Source organism: Microtus pennsylvanicus, chromosome 1, assembly GCF_037038515.1.
Source record: "Microtus pennsylvanicus isolate mMicPen1 chromosome 1, mMicPen1.hap1, whole genome shotgun sequence".
NCBI lineage: Eukaryota > Metazoa > Chordata > Mammalia > Rodentia > Cricetidae > Microtus > Microtus pennsylvanicus.
The window spans coordinates 221381229-221400638 of NC_134579.1; the positions used below are offsets into that span (position 1 = coordinate 221381229).

The window sequence follows — 19410 nt, forward strand, 5'->3', positions numbered from 1 at the left end:
TGGAGCTAAAGACCTCAAGGGTTCCTAGAAAGCCACTGTTCTTCTGTCCACGCTGGAAACTCAAAGAATCTGAGGTTCATGTCAGCGATGGACGGTGACTGAAGTGGCAATGGGAAAGATGCTCTCACCAGCAGAAAGCAAAGGCAGACAGCAAGTGAGGAGCCCTGTCTTTTCCTCAATTCTTTATATCTGAGCTGATATCCAAAGTTCCACTCGCCCTGGGGGAGGGGCTTCTCCCTCAGTTAATCCTTCTCAGTAATGCCCTCACAGACCCACCCAGAAGCCTATCTCTTGGTTAGTTTCAGATGTCATCACGTTGACAATCAAGACTGATCACCAGTTTCCGGAGAGGACTTTCTTTTCTGAACTAATAGTCACATGAGACGGGAGGAAGCAGAGCTAGAAAGAGAGCGCCAAAAATGAGTGTCCAACTGTAGGAACAATTGAGTAGTAGGCCAAGGAGGGAAAGCATCTCTTTGAGGTCCTGACGTTGGCAGGATGAGCAGAGACCAGGACAAGAGGGGGGGGGGTCATGGCTATGTACTTCTGTTAGCTGGAGGACCAGGGATTCTGAATGGGGAGCCAGTTGCTGTCTCTAGGCTGCTCTGGGATCTGTGGACATTTGATATCTAGAAGTAAGTGCTGCTGTGGCCACTGTTCACAGGGAATGAAGTCACAATGTGACATTCATTGGGTACACTTGATAGACGGATGAACAGATAAGGCAGGCTTGCAATGATTAGGTCTTCTGCTGGGTTATCTGCTAAGAAATAACACAAGGACTGGAATACAGAGAACTCATGTTGGGTAGGTCAGTGTCTCTGTCAGTAGGTGCTCAGTTATGTTGCTATAACGAGCATCCCCACCCCCAAATCTCATGAGGTATTACTCTTCTCACTCACAAGGCAAGTCCACTGTGGAACATGCCTGCTCACAGGGGTATATTCCTGTATACTTCAGCTGTAAGAGAGAGAACTCAGGAAGCTGTGTCTTGACTCTGAAAACTTCCACTCAGAACACAGGCCATGTCTGCTTCTGCTGCCTTGGCCAAATGAGGCACACGTTGGCTTCCTCACTTCACTGCCCATAAAGAGGAGAAATGAAAATCTTTGTGAGCAGAGCTAATGAATGCATCCTGACACGAATGTTCTGGAACCGTGGGGCTTGCTATGCTGCTGTGGTCACTGCTGATTAGAGAAGAAAGTCACACGTTAGTAGTGATTAGAGCATAGGATAGTCTATGCTGTAACCTCTCCAAGGGTCAGAAGCGTACCAGAAATAATTGGGCAATGCCGAATACATTGGCTCAGACATCAGCATTAGCTGGGACCCTGAAGATCTGCGACAACTCTCTCTCTCTCTCTCTCTCTCTCTCTCTCTCTCTCTCTCTCTCTCTCTCTCTCTCTCTGTGTGTGTGTGTGTGTGTGTGTGCATGCGTGCATGCATGTGTGTAGATGTTTGTGCATATGCATGCAGGGCCCAAACATCAATGTTAGGTGTCTCCCTCAGTCGCTTTGTCACCTAAATGTTTTGACTCAGAGTTTCTCACTGAACCTAGTCTCACTAAACTGCCTAGGCGGGCTGGCCATCACATACAGGGTCCTTCCCATCTCTGCCTCCCCAGATCTGGGATTTCAGGCGTGTGCCAGCATGCATGTCTAGCTTTTTATTTTTTTTATTTTTATTTATTTATTAAAGATTTCTGCCTCCTCCCCACCACCGCCTCCCATTTCCCTCTCCCTCCCCCAATCAAGTCCCCCCTCCCTCGTCAGCCCAAAGAGCAATCAGGGTTCCCTGCCCTGTGGGAAGTCCAAGGACCACCCACCTCCATCTAGGTCTAGTAAGGTGAGCATCTAAACTGCCTAGGCTCCCACAAAGCCAGTACGTGCAGTAGGATCAAAAACCCATTGCCATTGTTCTTGAGTTCTCAGTAGTCCCAATTGTCTATGTTCCGCAAGTCCAGTTTTATCCCATGCTTTTTCAGACCCAGGCCAGCTGGCCTTGGTGACTTCCCGATAGAACATCCCTATTGTCTCAGTGTGTGGGTGCACCCCTTGCGGTCCTGAGTTCCTTGCTCGTGCTCTTTCTCCTTCTGCTCCTCATTTGGACCTTGAGATATCAGTCCGGTGTTCCAATGTGGGTCTCTGTCTCCTTTCATCACCTGATGAAGGTTAATATTCAGGAGGATGCCTATATGTTTTTCTTTGGGTTCACCTTCTTATTTAGCTTCTCTAGGATCACTAATTATAGGCTCAATGTCCTTTATTTATGGCTAGAAACCAAATATGAGTGAGTACTTCCCATGTTCCTCTTTTTGGGTCTGGCTTACCTCACTCAGGATAGTGTTTTCTATTTCCGTCCATTTGTATGCAAAATTCAAGAAGTCATTGTTTTTTACTGCTGAGTAGTACTCTAATATGTATACATTCCATACTTTCTTCATCCATTCTTCCATTGAAGGGCATCTAGGTTGTTTCCAGGTTCTGGCTGTTACAAACAATGCTGCTATTAACATAGTTGAGCATATACTTTTGTTGTATAATAGGGCATCTCTTGGGTATATTCCCAAGAGTAGTATTGCTGGGTCCAGGGCATGTCTAGCTTTTTAGATGGCTGCCGTAGATACAAATTCATCTCCAAGCCCTCCAAAACTACCTCCTTGTTCTATGTCCATACTTCTTCCATTTTTGGTGAGATGCTCTCAACCTGTATGGAGGATGCCTCTTCACAGTGAGAGAGAAGCAGTCTTTTTCAGTACCTACTCTGGATCTATTCACTAGCCATCCGAAGATGTTCTCCTTGGTCTGGTGATTGGTGGTACCCAGTCTGGTGACTCCAGTCCTTACACGTGCTTGGAGTCCCGGGCAGGAACATTCCCTGCTTTACAAGCCTCAGATCATCTGTGACAGATGGGGACAGAGAAGAGCTGCCCCTGCTTGTTCACACACCTTGTTACTCTCTGCATGTGTCACCTTCAGGAGACTTATGTCATCTTCCCATTCAGTCAGCATCACTTAAAACACTCAGTGGTGGACACTGCTTGGTGTTGGCCTTGACCCGGGAGAAGCTCACAGCCAAGGGGAACGGATTCCTGGAGAGAAGGGAAAACTCAGAACCACAGACAGTGGCAATCACTAAAAAGGCAGCCCTCCTTCTGTTCATCCTCGATGGCAGAAATAGAGTAGGGAGTAGAGATGAGACTTGGTTGGTAGAATGCCTGCCTAGTTGTCGTAAGGCCCTGGGTTCCATCCAAATCGTGGCATAAACCTGGGGTGGCTATGCTTGTGATCCCAGCACTTGGCAGGAGGATGAGAAAAGCACTTGGGAAGTGGAGGCAGGAGGATGAGAAAAGACACCCTTAGGTACACAGAAGGTTCGAAGCCAAGCTGGGTTACATGAGACTGAGGGCCAGTGTTTCTGGAATCTGGTCACGTCACCCCAGATGGTGGATGGTTTCTTAGCCCCCAGCCATGTCCTCCATCCTTGTGAGAAATAGCACCCATTCAGCCCATAGAGAACCTGCCATCCTGGTCACAGCCTGGTGGGACACCTGGCCAGAATGCCACGGCCTCTAGAGTGTACCAGCGAGGAAGGCTCAGGAACATACCCACAGGTTATGAGACGACGTATTCTAATACTGGTCCCTCTGGGAAGACCTCACCTCCACCATGCCTCTGCCTGGCTGCTGGAGGCCATCTCTCCCATAGGTCCTCGGTCTACGCCCTCACAGTGTCCCCATCTGCTTTCTCCGCCATAATACCTCATCATTATATAGACACAGCTGTGCAGGCCTCACTGGAAGCCTCTTTGCTCTCTGCGGAAGTCGTGTGGTGGTTCAGGCTCCCATGTGAGTGGGTCTCTGTGGGTCTACAGACTTCTTTTTCCACCTGACCCAAAAATTGAGTGATCACTCTTTATCTTATATAGGAACATGCTTCCTTCAAGCTTGGGTGTTACCCTAGAAAGAGACAAGTGTGTGTGCGTGTGTGTGTGTGTGTGCGTGTGTGGATGCAGAGGCCAGAGGTTGACGTCGGGTAGCTTCCTCTATTGCTCTCCATCTTGCTTTTTGAGTCAGGATCTCTCACTGAGCCTGGAGCTCACCAACTTGACTAGACTGGCTGGCCCACACGTTCCAGGGATCATCTTGCCTCTGCCCCTCCGATGTTAGGATTATAGGTGTGCGCCATCACCTTTGGGTCAAACCTGGCATTGAACATCAAGGGACAATGCATTGTCCTCCTGGTGTCATTGACAGTCTGCACAAAGACTCTGGTTCCTTCCAAAGACAGAGCCAAGCAGCTGGCACTCTCAGCTTCCCCTGTGTGGAGCTGCGGGAAGGCTTTTTGGTGCTTTGCCACATAGTCATCTGCTCACCAAGATGGAGGGAGAGATGATAAGGTGTGTACTAATGCTTGAGACAGGGCTTACCTCTGTGGGTGCCGAGCAGAGCAGATGGCGTTAAATACAAAATGACAAGCAGGGGTGAGGAGCATCCTACCACATAGCAGCAGCTGGGCAGACCCGGGGCAAGGCAGGCTGCCCCAAAGAGGGGGAATTCTGGGAGACAGCAGTGTGGTTTCAGGTTAATCAGGGCACACCAGAGAGAGAACTACACAGGCCAAATGTGGGTCATCTGCTGAACCCAACAAAGACCACAGTGAAGACCAGATTTAAAGAGGAAGAGAGGCGAGAACCTTTATATTCAGTATCCTCTCTCCCCTTTGTCCCCCCTCCCCACGTGTAGTGCTCCGGCATCAGCTGCAGGTATCAGGATCCCCAAATGCTCAAATTCATTATATAAAATACAGTTGCATTTGCATGGAGCCCACGCGCAGCCTCCTTGCACTTTAAATTGCTTCCAGATTATGCATAATACCTACAGCTATGTAAATACTTGTTATAGTGCATTGTTTGGGGAATAATAACAAGGAAAAAGTCTGTGCATGTTCTGTACAAATGAAATTTTTTTTACCCAAATATTTTCCATCTGCAATTGGTTGAACCCACCTGCACTGAACCTGACTGTAATTCGATAATTGACTGACACATACTGCGCTCACGGTGCAGAGAGAGGGAGAGCAGGAGGCTGGCCAGGCTTGGAGGAGGGGCTTGTGAATCAGGTGGCGTGCTTCCAACCTGGCGTATCCCTAACAAAGGTGAAGATCGTAAACTTTATAATATGTATGTTTTAACGCGATTTTTTTAAAAAAATCAAATATGCAACGGTTCATATTGTCAACTTGACAGGATCTAGAATCACCTAGAAGACACACCTCTGGGCATGTCCGGGGGAATTTCTAGATTGTGTCAACTGAGGTGGGAAGACTTGCCCTAAACACGGGTGGTGCCACTCTGTGGGACGGGATCTTCCACTGACAAGCAAGCAGACCCAGGAGCCTTTGTCTCTCTCTGCATCCTGGGTGCTGAGGTGCTGAGGACAGCTCCCTCGGGCTCTGGCTGCCTCACCTGGTCTCTACCTGGGCCGACTGTGCCTTCAGGCTGTGAGCCAGAACACACCCTGCTTCCTCAAAGTATTTGCTACAGCAATGAAGAAAGCAACACAAAGTGTCCACAAGATATGACAGGAAGAAAGTAATATAACTTCCTAGGGCAATTTTTCTTCCCTCCCCCACCATTTTTTACCTTTTCTCTCCATCCTTCCCTTTTCTCCCCATCCCTCCCTCTTCTTTGCCACATTACTAGGAATGGCACCCAGGACTTTGTGTGTATTGGCAAAAACTCTACTGCTGAACTATACCCCCAATCTATAAATCCTGTTTATTTTTTAATTTTAAGATTTATTTATTTTATGTATACGAATGCTCTATCTGCATGTCTTTATGCCAGAAGAGGGCATCAGATCCCACTATAGATGGTCGTGAGCCACCATGTGGTTGCTGGGAATTGAACCTGGGTCCTCTGGAAGAGCAGCCCGTGCTCTTAACCTCTGAGCCATCTCTCCAGCCCCATAAATCCCGTTTTTAAGGGAGACACCTGTGCAAAGCCAGCCTCAATCTTCCTGAGTCCAACCTCATGCTTTAGCCCCCTACAGGCCCTCCCCCAACACAAACTTTGGCTCCTCACACAAGTGGAGTTAAGCCAGCAGGTGACTGGCTCCCCAGAGGGCGGAGAGAAGCCCCCATGCCACTGTGCTTAGAATTGTTGTCTGTCTCTGAGAGTTCCAGCTCCGAACAGCTGCTTCTGCTCCTCAATTCCAGGCCAGCTGGTAGTGAGCTGGGGAGAGATACCGTTGACAAACACATTAGCGTCTTCCTATCTGCTAATTAGTTTTTGTGAAAAATTATTTATTTATATGTTTATTTCCACCAGGGAGCAACTGGAGATGCAGAAATGAGGGGCATGTTTTACATGAAAAGGAAAACGCCTCTCCCCGTGAGGCTCATATCATCTCTCAAGTGGGTGGTAAGCAAGATATCCTGAGGCCAAGTCCAGAGGGATGACTGGAGAAACATCTAGAATCCCTGGGTATTATTTGGCTCTTGGGGATAGTGTGCCAATCTCTTTATGAAAAGTCTTTGGAATATGAACAAGGATGCAGCCATGTTCTCGCATTCCTAGGGGATGGAGAAAGATTGTGGCTTCCGGGTTTGCTCCTGACTAAGTGTCCTTTTGGTCCGCAAATGTTGGGTAGGGTTGGGATGACTCAGGAGAAGCAGGTTCTGTGGGTCAAACTCGGTAGAGCTGGATCCCTGGAGGAGGAGGCTTAGAGCTGGGGTGACAGTGATGGGAGGACATGTCCAGGTGGCAGAGAGATTCTGTCTAGCATATGTCACCAGCTGGGTCTTCTCTGCCACACTAACTTTCCTGAAGGCAGGTGTGACAGCACCTTTGACACTGTGGTCATCATAAGCATCCAGCCTAGCTTGTGTGGGTGTGTAAGCAGGATTTGCTAAAAGAACAGAGATACTGTGGTAGAACCAAAATCACTGGCCTAGAGGTTGGTCGGTGAAGATGTTGGCCTCTCCCTGGGTTTCAATACCTCATCTGTGGTCTCTACGAGTCCTGCTGATGGTTAAATTGAGGGTTTCTTGTGATGGTTTGGATGAGAAGTGTCCTTCATAGGTTCACGTATTTGAAGTTTGGGAACCTTCAGGAAGTAGACCCTTGCTGAGGGAAGTGAGTGTTGAGGTTTTGCAGCTTGCTCTGTGCTCTCTTCCTTCTCTCTGCTTCCTGTGTGGATGAAAACGTGATCAAACAGCCTTCCGCTCTTGCTATCATGCATACTCTGTGTCTTAGTTAGGCTCACAATTGCTGTGATGAAACACCATGGCCGAAGCAACTTGGGGAGGAAAGGGTTTATTTCAACTTACATTTCCGGGTATCAGTTCATCACTGAGGGAAGTCAGGACAGAAACTCAAACAGGGTAGGAACCTAAAGATAGGAGCTGATGCAGAAGCCATGGAGGGGTGCTGCATATAGGCTTGCTCCTCATGAATTTTTCACTCTGCTTCACCAGCCTAGGGATGGCACCACCTATGAAGGGTTGAGCCTTTCCCCATCAACCATTATTTAAGAAAATGCCCTACAGGCTTTGCCTACAGCTGATCTTATGGAGGCATTTTCTTCCTTGAGGCTCCCTCTTCTCAGAGGACTTTAGCTTGTATCAAGTTGATATAAAATCAGCACAGTCGCATCCTTGTCAGCTCAACTCGCAAGCACAATCTTTCCTTTCTCATTTGTCTCCAAGATTTTGCATTAAAAACATAAATAACTTTAAAAGTCCCAGTCTTTTACAGATATAAACACATAAAAGCTCCTGTTCTTTTAAAATACACTCTTTCTTTAAAAGCTGTTGGGCTGAGAGTTGCACAAGTATTGAAGAGGTTGAGCAGAAGCAACTTCATTCCATCACCGCAGAGTACCGGAATGTCTGACTAGATAGGGCCATGGGCAGGCCGGGTTCTGACACCGTGACCCCAAAGAGAGGGACTAGGTCCTTTTTAAAGCAAAAGACACAAGTAGAGGGGTTAAGGCTGATATAAGAAAGAATTTTTACCATTTGAGGTTAAGTCTTGCGTGACAGTACAGTCCAGGAATCTGTAGCTTGCAATAACATTTTACAACTACTAGAACAATTTGTGACAGCAAGGTATTTGCACACGCTTAACAGGGCCTTTGTGAGAGCTTACTCACACAAGCCTGTGGCTACCGAAACACAGCTCGAGACCCAGATGGGCTCCTGTCTTAATTTTTAAACAACCGTTCTTCATGTAACTGCAGAGACTATGGGACAAGGGTGATGTAACAGAAGAAGTGGGGTAGGCAGCTAATATATTTTTTTTTAAATTACAGTGGACTCTACAAAAATCAAAAATTTCTTTTAAAATTTTAAATTTCTCAACTGTGGGCTCCTTAAACATCAAAATTAAGTTAAATACTTTCTTACTTCAAGAGGGAAGAACCAGGACACAGTCACGGGCAGATCAAAGTAAAATCAAACTCCCAATAAATAAAGCAATGTCTGGGATCCATTTACAATCTTCTGAGATCCTCCAAAGGGCTTGGGTCCCTTCTGCAGCTCCTCCCTCTGCAGCACACAGTTTGTCTTCCAGGTTCGGGCAGGCTCCCCTTCACAGCCGCCGCTGTTCTTTGTGGTTGTCCCATGGTACCGGCATCTCCAAAATACTGGGGTCTTCTGCTGCAGCTGGGCTGCGCTTTAACCAATAGCATCTCCTAGGTGCTCTTCCAAGTCTCAAATTCTTTGCAGGACCCCTTCAACCTGGGCCTCCAACTGATACTGAGACTGTACCTCCACCAATGACTTCTTCTGGCCTTTTACAATGCCAGTCCTCAGCTGCTCTCCATGACCCCTTTGGGCCTTCAAAACCAGTACCAATGCTTCTACTACCTAGTTCAGCCAACAGAGCCAAGTGCAACTTTGGTAGCCTCTGGAACACAGCTTTTGTGTCCTGACTTTCAGGAAACACCTCCCAGAAGATGTCACCTCAGTGATGCTGGCCTCTTCTTAATCACCACTAATTCCTCAGCTCCGGCTAGCCAGCCTCAATTGTCCCACTAAAGTAAGGGTTTTACTATAGTGGTTCCGGTTTCTCGTGGACTACAGCTAGATTTTCAGCTCCAGCTGACCAGACACCATAGATTCTTCACACCAATTGCCCAGTAGAGCCTTTGCTTCCCACTGAAACTTCACAAGCCACGCTTCTGTTGTCTGCGTTGCTTTTAGCACTCATATCTTCTAACTCTACAGAACAGACCACTGAAGGCTCAACACCCAAAGGCCTTTCTAGCCCAACGTTCCCAAGTTCTTCCACAACCCTCCCCAATGTAAACAAATTTTTAAATTTTTGTTTTTCAAAATTTCAGGTTTGCCACAATAGCCTGCTTCTGTTATCAATCTGCCATTTTGAGGGTTACTATTTCTGTGATGAAACACCGTGACCAGAGCAACTTGGGGAAGAAACAGTTTCTATTAGTTTATGCTTCCAGGTAACCAACAGTCCATCACTGAGAGAGGTCAGGGCAGGGCACTGGAGGCAGGAACTGATGCATAAACCATGAAAGGGTGCTGCTTACTGGTTTTCTCCCTATGACTGCCTTCTTACAGAACCCAAGACCACCAGCCCAGAGGTGGTGCCACCAGCCCAGAGGTGGTGCCACCAGCCCAGAGGTGATACTATCCACAATGGGCTAAGTGCCTCTCTGTCAATCACTAATTAAGAAGATGCCCTACAGGCTTGCCTGCAGCTAGATTTTATGGAGGCATTTTCTTTTCTTTCTTTTTTATTTATGCTCTATCTGCATTTATGCCCTTATGGTCTATCTGCGTGCATTCCTTTATGACAGGAGAGGGCATCAGATTCCACTATAGACAGCTGTGAGCCACCATGTGGTTCCTGGGAATTGAACTCGGGACCTCTGGAAGAGCAGCCAGTGCTCTTAACCTCTGAGCCATCTCTCCAGCCCTTGGAGGTATTTCCTTAATTGAGATTCCCTCTCCTCAGATGACAAGTTGACACAGAACTCTCCAGAACATCCCACCACTTGTCATGTTTTTCCTTCCATGATAGACTTTGTTGCTCTGGACCTGTCAATCAAATAAACCCATTCTTCTCTAAATCGTCCCCTCCCCAGGGTTTTTTATTATATCATCATCAGCAACAAATACAACCAATAGTCTGCTCTTCCTATGTTTGGGATGTGAGGGCATCCTGACTGTAACATGCAATTCGTTGATTTTTTTTGAGGGTGGATTTGACCTCAGTCTGAAATGGTGATCCTACCTCCTGAAATCTCAGAATGAGAGCGTGTTTTTGAGAGCTGTCTCTCCCCTCCCCCCATCTTCTATTCCTCTCTAGGGCTGGGATTAAAGTTGTGCACCATTGGGATTAAAGGTACATGTCACTGTGGCTACTGGGATTTAAGGTGCATGTCACTGTGGCTACTGGGATTTAAGGTGCATGTCACTGTGGCTATTGGGATTTAAGGTGTGTGTTACTATAACCTGGTCTATAAGCCTGACTAGTGGTACTGTATTACTCTCAGATATTTAGGCAATCCTTATTTATTAAAATACAATTGAAATGCCACCACATGACTGATTTTACTGGTAAGGCTGGCGTCCCTTCCCTTCCTCCCTCACCACTTCTTGTACCTCCCTCCTGACACTGCACGCTCCTTCCTTGACAGATAAAGACAATTTTCCCATCAAGGGTATATGAGTAGTTGTGCTCCAGATGAGCTTGTAAGCTCCATATTTGGAGTTCTTCCTCATTTTGAGTCCCCCTCCATACAATCAGGAAGGAAGCAGAACTCGCTCCCCCAGCCTCCCTTGCAGCTATGACATTGTCATGTGACCAGGACTCAGGCAATGAAAGGCAGGGAGTATCAGGCAATAGAGAGGCACCACTTGCAGGTTACGGTGCATTAGAAAGGCATGAAGCCTTTAGGAGCAAAAGTGATGGAGTCCTGCTGGGTCACCTGTATAAGGCACATTTGTGGTTAGAGCTGAGGTGCTTCTGTGGTTGCAGCCACGTGAAGCTCATGCTGGGGGCCCTGAGAAGAATGTGCTGCCTTCGACAAGTCTGACTCCATGATCCCCTTCAGAATCTATGATTTGCTCTGAATTGACCTCGAGCTGTTGGACTGGAGATCTGGTCATCTGGTGCTCTCTCTGAGAGGAGGCTTTTAAGTGGAGTTCGAACGGCAATTATTCATTATTGATTTACAGCTATGTTAGCCTTCTCCCTTTACCCACCAGCGGTGAGCATGCAGATTCAGACATTTGGGAAGCTGTAGTTTTGAGGGACCTCACTAAATGAAGGAAATGTCTTGGGCACTGGTGCTAACCCTCACGGGTCACTCAGGGCCAGGGTCAGTGCCACACAGGTTTCTGCTTGAGCATCATACATCACCGGAGACAGAGGTATGCTTCGTTTCTCCTGGAAACGTTGTCTCTCTACACTTACAGACCTCGGAGCTTTTGTCTGGGCTGCGGAGCCATTGAAAGCAGTCTTGGGAACGTGACAGCCCCATGTTCAAATCCCAGCATGGTTATATGTCAACTTCATGGCCCTGGCCACATACTTAGCCTCCCTTAGCCTTAGTTTCTTAATAAGTGAAATTGGGACAACGATTTTTTTATGTTCGATGAAATACTGTTTGCGTGTCAAGGGAACAGTTATGATATGCTCTCCCAAGTTTATTTCTATCCAGCATAAAGTCATTCCTGCTCTTAATATCTTAGAGTGATAATCATTTACTTGCTTCTAACTCTGCAATTGCACGGGGCTCAGGAGTGGCAGTTCATAGGCTGCCTCCACATGGTGATGCTGCGCCCTGGAAGCTCTCCTCATGTGCTTGCACCTAGCTAAGCTCCTTCAGCAGCTGGGGACTGGCTAGGTCTATGCGCTCGTCTCTCCCCTCTCTTTCTCTCCTCTCCCCTCCTGTCCTGTATGCGCCAGGACTACTCTCTTTTGCCCTGTATCTTCCTGGACTTGACAAGGCAGCGGAGGGCAAGAAGGGAGTGTGAAACAGAAGCTACAGAGAATTTCTGGAACTTCAGGAGTGATGTGGGTCATTTCCACTGCCTCTCATTGGTGCTGGCAAACTGAAATCAGCGGAGAATCGATACATGCAAGACCATGACAGCAGAGTGGGGGTACACATGGGGCCTGTGGTGAAAATCACACAGCAATCTTGTGTTTTTTTTTTTCTTGTCCTCTCCCCGCTCGCCGACGGAAGCTCCCAGGCTCACACATGAAAGGAAGACAGTCAGCAAAGGACAGGAAACAGAGAGGGCAATAAAGGATCTTCCTGGAAACTGGACTGTTCGGGAAGACAAGGTCTTGAGGCTGGGATTATGAAGTCAAGATTAAGGAAACCAGGCTAATTGGAAGTCAGTTGCTGAAACAGGCTTTTTCTTTTGGCCTACCAACCAGCTCCCAAATCATGACACAGAAATGCTCAACCTAGCTTAGTCTCACTTCTGGCTAACTCTTTTAACTTAAACTAACCTATTTCTCTTTAGCTACCCTTTGCTTGGAGGCTTTTTAGTGTTTCCTTCCCCTTTCACTACTTCTCTGTCTGTTGACTGGCGGCTGCTTGTCAGGCCCTGGGTGTCTCCTTCTTTCTCCTCATTCTCTTCTCTGGTTCTTCTTCCTTTTTTATTCTCTCTCCCCGCCAGCCCCCACCTATCCTTTCTCTGCCTATTGGCTGTTCAGCTCTTTATTGGACCAATCAGGTTCCTTAGGCAGGCAAGGTGAACAAATGTAACACATCTTTACATAACTAAACACATACCCTTTTATCATTAAACAAATGGGGCACAAACATGTGAACGCCTTTACACAGTTAAAGTAATATTCTGAAGCATAAACACATGCAACACATTATTACATAGTGTTATGTCATATTCCACGACAAGCTGCCCATGCTCAAAATTATAATCTTTAGTCTTTACACTTAATTTTATTTTTTGAGTTGGTAAATACATCCCATGATAGAAAACTCAAAAGGTTGGAATGTATGTGCTGTGGAACAATCCTTTTGTACACTATGAATGTGTATTAACCTCATTGGCTAAGAATTTGGTCCAACTGTTAGAACTGGCAACTTTGCCTTCCTGTGAAGGAAGTCCCCTCTAAATGAACTGTGTTCTGAGACACCCCTTCTTTCCCGCATAGACTCAGAAGTTCTTCTATGAAGGCCCATGTGGTTTGAAGTGACATTTCTCCCTAGGGGTCAGCAGGAGTCATGGGTTCTGTCTCTGCCCACACAGAAAAGCCGTGACCCTCCTACACGTCGCCAACCTCTGTTGAATCTATTTTCTCATCTTGGTTTTATTTATTTATTTATTTTGGATTTTCGAGACAGGGTTTCTCCGTAGCTTTTTGGTTCCTGTCCTGGAACTAGCTCTTGTAGACCAGGCTGGCCTCGAACTCATAGAGATCCGCCTGCCTCTGCCTCCCGAGTGTTGGGATTAAAGGCGTGCGCCACCACCGCCCGGCTTATTTTCTCTTCTTGGTTCACTTGAAAGTTGGTTGGCTGTTGCAAAAAAGAAAGATGAGGAAATCAAGATTGTGCATGCTGACACTTTGGACACAGGAACCTGGAAGTTTCCTGTCTGAAGGCAAGTTCTCACGGCAGCCGAAGGAGTTATGCAAGCTGTCGAGAGAGGAAAAGATCCAATAGCTCTGCCCAGGCCTAAAGCCTGTGAGTCACAGCAATGACCAGCATGGCACGATATTCTGAAAGGTTTAACAGTGCCACTTACATCCCTGGGGTAGCCTACAGTCACCTAATTGGATTTAAGGTCTGATTAAAGGCTTGGCACATAAACCTGGCCTACTACCCATGGCTGGGGAGGCCGTGGAGCCTGTGGGGGACCCTACTACTGCTGTGTTCTTCCATTGGTGTAATTCTGAGCTGCCTGCTAATCTCTGCTCCTCATACCCACAGCCAAGTGTGGCTTTTACCCTGCTTCTTTTTGCAGCAGAGATGGTTACAGAAAGCCACAGCTGGTCAAAAGGCAGAGGTCAGTTGAATGCGGGGTGCCCGACCCCAATTAATATGTTCACAACACACCCCCTACACGTGGTGGAAGAGGGGTCAGGAAGACTGTAAGGGCGGGAGGATCAGGGCACCTTGGGCCACATAGTCTCTTCTAAATTTAAAATAAAAGAAAGAAAGAAAATATGAGGAGGAATGGTTGGGGGAGGGGGAAGGAGTGAGGATGATCAGAATATGTATGAAATTATCAAAGAATTAATAAAACATTATGTTAAAGAGATTACGAGTTCTGAAGAGAAGAGTGATAGACTCCTTTTCCAGTCTGAATTTGAAATGCCCCTCATAGATGTGTATATTGAACCCTTGGTCTTCCAGCTGTTCGTGTTATTTTGAGAGACTGTGAGAAATTTAGGAGGTGGAGCCTCACTGCAAGAAGGAGGCCCCTCTGGCTGGGTCTTGTCCTATTTCCCATTGCTGGTCTAGTCTTCTGGTCTGTCATGGACTGGACCACCTCTCCTCCCATGGTTCCCTGTTGCCATGATGTTCTGCCCAAGTTCATGGAGCAAGGTTGAGCTCTCTGAAGCCACAGTGAGAATAAGTCTTTCCCGTGTTATACTGCTTCTGTCAGGGATTTCAGACATAGTCACGTGAATGTAACTAATAAACCTGGGCATGACTCAACTCTCTTAGTAATCCTATTTTTACTGTTTTTTAAAGGCCTAGGCACCAAGGACTACAGACATCCATTCTTCTACCAGATTGAGTATCCTGCAGTTGATACGTAGAGAGAAGCCAAGACCTAAGCCCAGGAAGTCGAGTGCCAGAGATAGTTTCGCTTTGCACTGTGTAATTTATCTTACCTGATGCCAGCTGAATATTTTTGTCTGTTGTCCTCAGGAGAGACAATGACTGTTCCAGAAACGGCAGATAGGCTGCACCGTGTATGCAAACTCTGAGTGCTTTGCCATGGCTGCCTGGAGCACGGGGTTGAAAAAGAACCAGCTCCGGCAAGCGGCGGTTGATTAACGGTGTGTGCCATTCAGGACAAGAAGTAGCCGTGGGTGTGCCTCGTCTCTGCTCTCTCCAGAGCATCCATTGAAACTTTAGATTCCAGTTCATCCAGCCGTTCTCAGCCTTCCTGGGAATGAGCACTCTCTCTTCCTCTAACCCGCTCACCATTCATCTCTCCAGCACTTGTACAGCCTTTGCATCTCTGTGTTCCAAAAACACTGTGTCTCCTCCCACGCTCCGGCTGTGTGTGTGGCTTCTTCCTCCGGTATGAACTTGTTTACTATACCAACCTCATTGTCTTCATTTTCTCAGGGTGTCTCTGTGTTGTGACATGTGTTTCAATACTTTTGAAAAAGTCAGATGGATCCCAAGACTTCCACCAGACCCTGAACTCGGAGGCGGACAGTGGAATCCATCCTTGTTCCCTTCCTACTCTGGAGGCTAACGCAGAGTCTGTGAAGTTTGGTGCTCGAACATGTTTGGTTGTGAGCCTAGCCTTTTATAGCCGAGCTATCTCTCCAGCCCTTTGATACTCGATAAAACGTTTATTAAGTAAGAAAACGAAGGGATCCCGGAACGATGTTTCTTTGAATATTTTCCCTCTGTCCATCTTTGAGTCTTTCCGGAGGTCGTTTATTTCTGGGTTCTCCATGGAACCCTTGTGATAGTCAACACCATCTTAAAAAGCTGTCGAGACCGGATTTTCATGGTTGAGCAGGTTCATCAAGGCTTCTAGCAGTCACACTTGCCTTACCAACAGTAACGACAGCAGCAATCACGGTACTTCCCGGGCTAACAATCTTAACTGAACAGAAACTGCTTCTTTACTTATTTCATACAGCTCTCGCTGTGTACCTACCTCAGTGGCCTGGAGTTTGTGGCGCACTTACCTTGGTCAGCTGAGCGTCGAAATTATTGGCATGCCCCGTCATGCTAAATTGAAGCTTTTGTTTAATCTAGCATTTCCATTTAATAATTTACTTTCCTGGGTGTAGTGGTGCACAACTTTGATTTCAACACTGAGGAGGCAGAGGCAAGCAGATCTCTGTGAGTTCTGAGTTCGAGGCCAGCCTGGTCTACATAGTGAGTTTCAGGCTGGCCAGGGCTACTTAGTGAAATCCTGTCTCAAAAATAAAGTAAAACAAAACAATTTGTTCCAAGAACAGAATCAGAGCTGCCCTTCAAAGTATCTCTATAAACATGTTAATCATATATGAAAATAATGTAAATGTCCATCTATAGGGGATTGTTCAAATAACTATAATGGTATTATAGAGTGCATTTGATTAATATATAATAATACCACAAAAATGTTCACAGTTCATTAAGTTAAAAAATGGAATGGGGCACTAGAGATGGCTCAGCAGCTAAGAGTGGTTATTGCTTTTCAGAGAGCCCCACGTGGCAGCTCAAAATTATCTGCAACTCCAGGTCCAGGGGATCCAATGCCTTCTTCTCCTCCATGGGTACTGCACACACACACACACACACACACGCACACACACACACACACACGCACACACACACACACATGCACATACATACACACACACACACACATGCACGCACACATGAGCACCTCCACCCAACAGCAAGCATAAAATTTTTGCAAAAATCTTCAAAACACATTGAGGTTATTTTTTATTTTTATTATCTTTTTATTTTTTATTGAGCTATACATTTTTCTCCATTTCCCTCTCTTCCTCCCCTTTCCCTTCTACCCTTTCCCATGACACCCATGTTCCCAATTTACTCAGGAGATCTTATCTTTTTCTTTTTACTATGTAGATCCCTGTATGTCTCTCTGATGGTTCTCTTTGATGTCTGGGTTCTCTGGGGTTGGGGACTGTAGGATGGTTTTTCTTTGCTTTATATCTAGAGGCCACTTACGAGTGAGTAAATATTTTATTTGTCTTTCTGGGTAAGGTTACATTTTTAAAAATGAGAACATGAGTCAACATAAAGAATAGCCTATTTCTGACCATGTTATGCAACGAATGTAGTGTATAGAACCCAATGCCTCAATGTATGAGGGCTGATGAGCTGAAGGCAATTAAGAAGCATGTATAAGAGAGTTCCCCAGCTTCCCCCCTCCTGTGTGGCCTCTACTCTATTTGCCTAAATGTGGGACATAGATTTACAAAGACATCCCTTCACCTCTACCAGAGCGGTCAGAGAACCACCACAGACAGTCTGAGATCTTCATTATTGGAGATAACATCAGAGGACATTATATCAGCAGACCTTCTGACCTAGCTGATGAAGAACAGCTCTTTCTCTAGGGACTAAGGAGCATTTTATTCTGAGCCCAGTATAGTGACCCACAGCCCAGGCATATGGATCCAGGTTGGCGCAAATGACGCCTTGCACTGTGGAAGTAGATGAACCGTCGTAGACACAGAATGAAGGCAGCTACGCATTGATGCATCTACCAACACCCTGGCTGGGGAGCGGGGGAAGGGGGTTACAGTGATGTGCTACAGCAGCTCAGGAGCTATCTAAGGACAGTTTTAGGTTTGTATTGGTGGAAGCCAGATTAGAGAAATGTTAGATCAGATAACACACACACACACACACACACACACACACACACACACACACACACACACACACAATGTCTATTACAAGGGCTAACGACAGCACAAGATAACGTTGCCCCTGGATTAGAAACATCCAAACTCAAACTCATTACAGTATATGGTTCTTACCAGTCAGTGGGCCTTGTAGAGTCAAAATGCAGGGTTTTTGTTTTGTTTTGTTTTTTGTTTGTTTGTTTGTTTTTCCGAGACAGGGTTTCTCCGTAGCTTTGGTTCCTGTCCTAGAACTAGCTCTTGTAGACCAGGCTGGTGAATGGGAACTTCAGTTCACATCAGCCTTGCATCTGCCAGGTGTCTGATTCCCTTACCCCAAGTTTCTGCCCCCTGACTCTACATCATTTTCCTTTGTCTCCTAATTTCTTCGAAGACATACTGCTCCTCCAGATGTGGTGGTACACACCTGTGGTCCCAGAACTCAGGAGGCAGAGGAAGGAGGATCACACATTTGAGGCCATTCTGATCTACCTAGAAAGTTCCAGGCCATTCCGGGCTATATGAGACTCCATCTACAACAAAATAAACCAGAAGAGGAGGAAGAAGAAAATGTACCATATAATATATACCATTAGAATGTGAACTTCAAAACCACCCTTTGGAAGTGCTGGGACAATAAGCTCAGTGGTTAGGTGTGCATACCATTCTTACAGGGGACCCAAGTTCAGTGCTCAGCACCCAGACCAGGTGGCTCATAACCACCTGTAACTCAGTTTTAGAAATACACCTCCCTCGTCTGGCTTCCTTAGGTACTGCATTCCTACAATAATAGTATAATAATACTAGTAATACTGCTAATAATAATTAATAATAGCAACAACAATCACCCACTTCTTTGAGATCTACCCATCCTCCCTCCCTCCTTCCCTCCCTTCCTCCCTCCCTCCCCACCCTCCGCCTCTGTGTGTGTGTGTGTAAAAGGTACATATCAGCAAGTTTCTACTTTTCTTTCTTGTTAACCCCTTTCTGGTACTTTTGGGGAGCTAGGTAGATATTGACAGGCTTGGGGATCATTGGGTGGACCCCCATTTATTATCCACAGTTGAAAAAGATACAGGAATTGAAGGTACAGGGCTTTGATTTCTGGTCAAACGCATGGGATCTGAGTTGTATTTTGGTCCTGGGTAGAAACATGTCGAACTAAACTGCCCCAGAGCTCACAAGATTACTGTGTAGCTGGAGGCTTTTTGGCACCAAACAAAGATATCCCATTACTCCCTCCCTTGAGTTAATCCAAATAGACCCGTCAGTCAGCTGTCCCTCAGGGGAAGCTGTCTGTTTTAGAGATTCTAGAGATCGAACAAAAGCCTACCTAAATGAAGATTGGCACATGGCTTTCTGACCATAACCCACCCATACGCCATGAAAGAGTTCGGCACTGCGGTGGTCTCTTTGGTCAGGTGGCCCTTGGGTCACGGCCCACTAACACCCCTTGAGAGCGTGTTTTGCTCTACTCCACAATCAGCTCTGGGTGTCTTCTATACACGGCTCTCGGTGTCTCATCTTAACTACTTCATCTGAGATCATACGGACTGGGGAACCAATGAGATTTTTACACAGGTAAACATCACCAATGAGAACCCAGGTTAAAATCCCAGTGACATCTTTTGCTAGCACTTGGTTACCAGAAGGTTTTCTTCATCTTCATCGCGGCCAGGCATGGACTCCCCTCTCATGGACTAAGATCATGGAATTCTTCGCTCTTCCCACTCACGATTTCCCTGGGTGCATGCACTTCTGAGCCTGGCTCCAGGGAATCTGCCTTCCTTTCCAGGACGTGATGATTCGGTCACTCTTGCCCCACTTGCTCTCCTTCTA

General features: G+C 46.5%; 1 protein-coding gene across 1 annotated transcript in view; it reads right to left on the reverse strand.

The window, feature by feature from the left end:
- LOC142833378 (voltage-dependent calcium channel gamma-5 subunit-like) overlaps positions 1 to 15933 on the reverse strand; it is a 40028-nt gene extending 24095 nt beyond the window's left edge. Inside the window, exon 1 of the mRNA XM_075944733.1 lies at positions 15892 to 15933. Within this exon, the coding sequence (XP_075800848.1) occupies positions 15892 to 15933 (42 nt within the window). The remainder of the gene's footprint in view (positions 1 to 15891) is intronic.
- Between the last annotated feature and the right edge of the window lie 3477 nt (positions 15934 to 19410).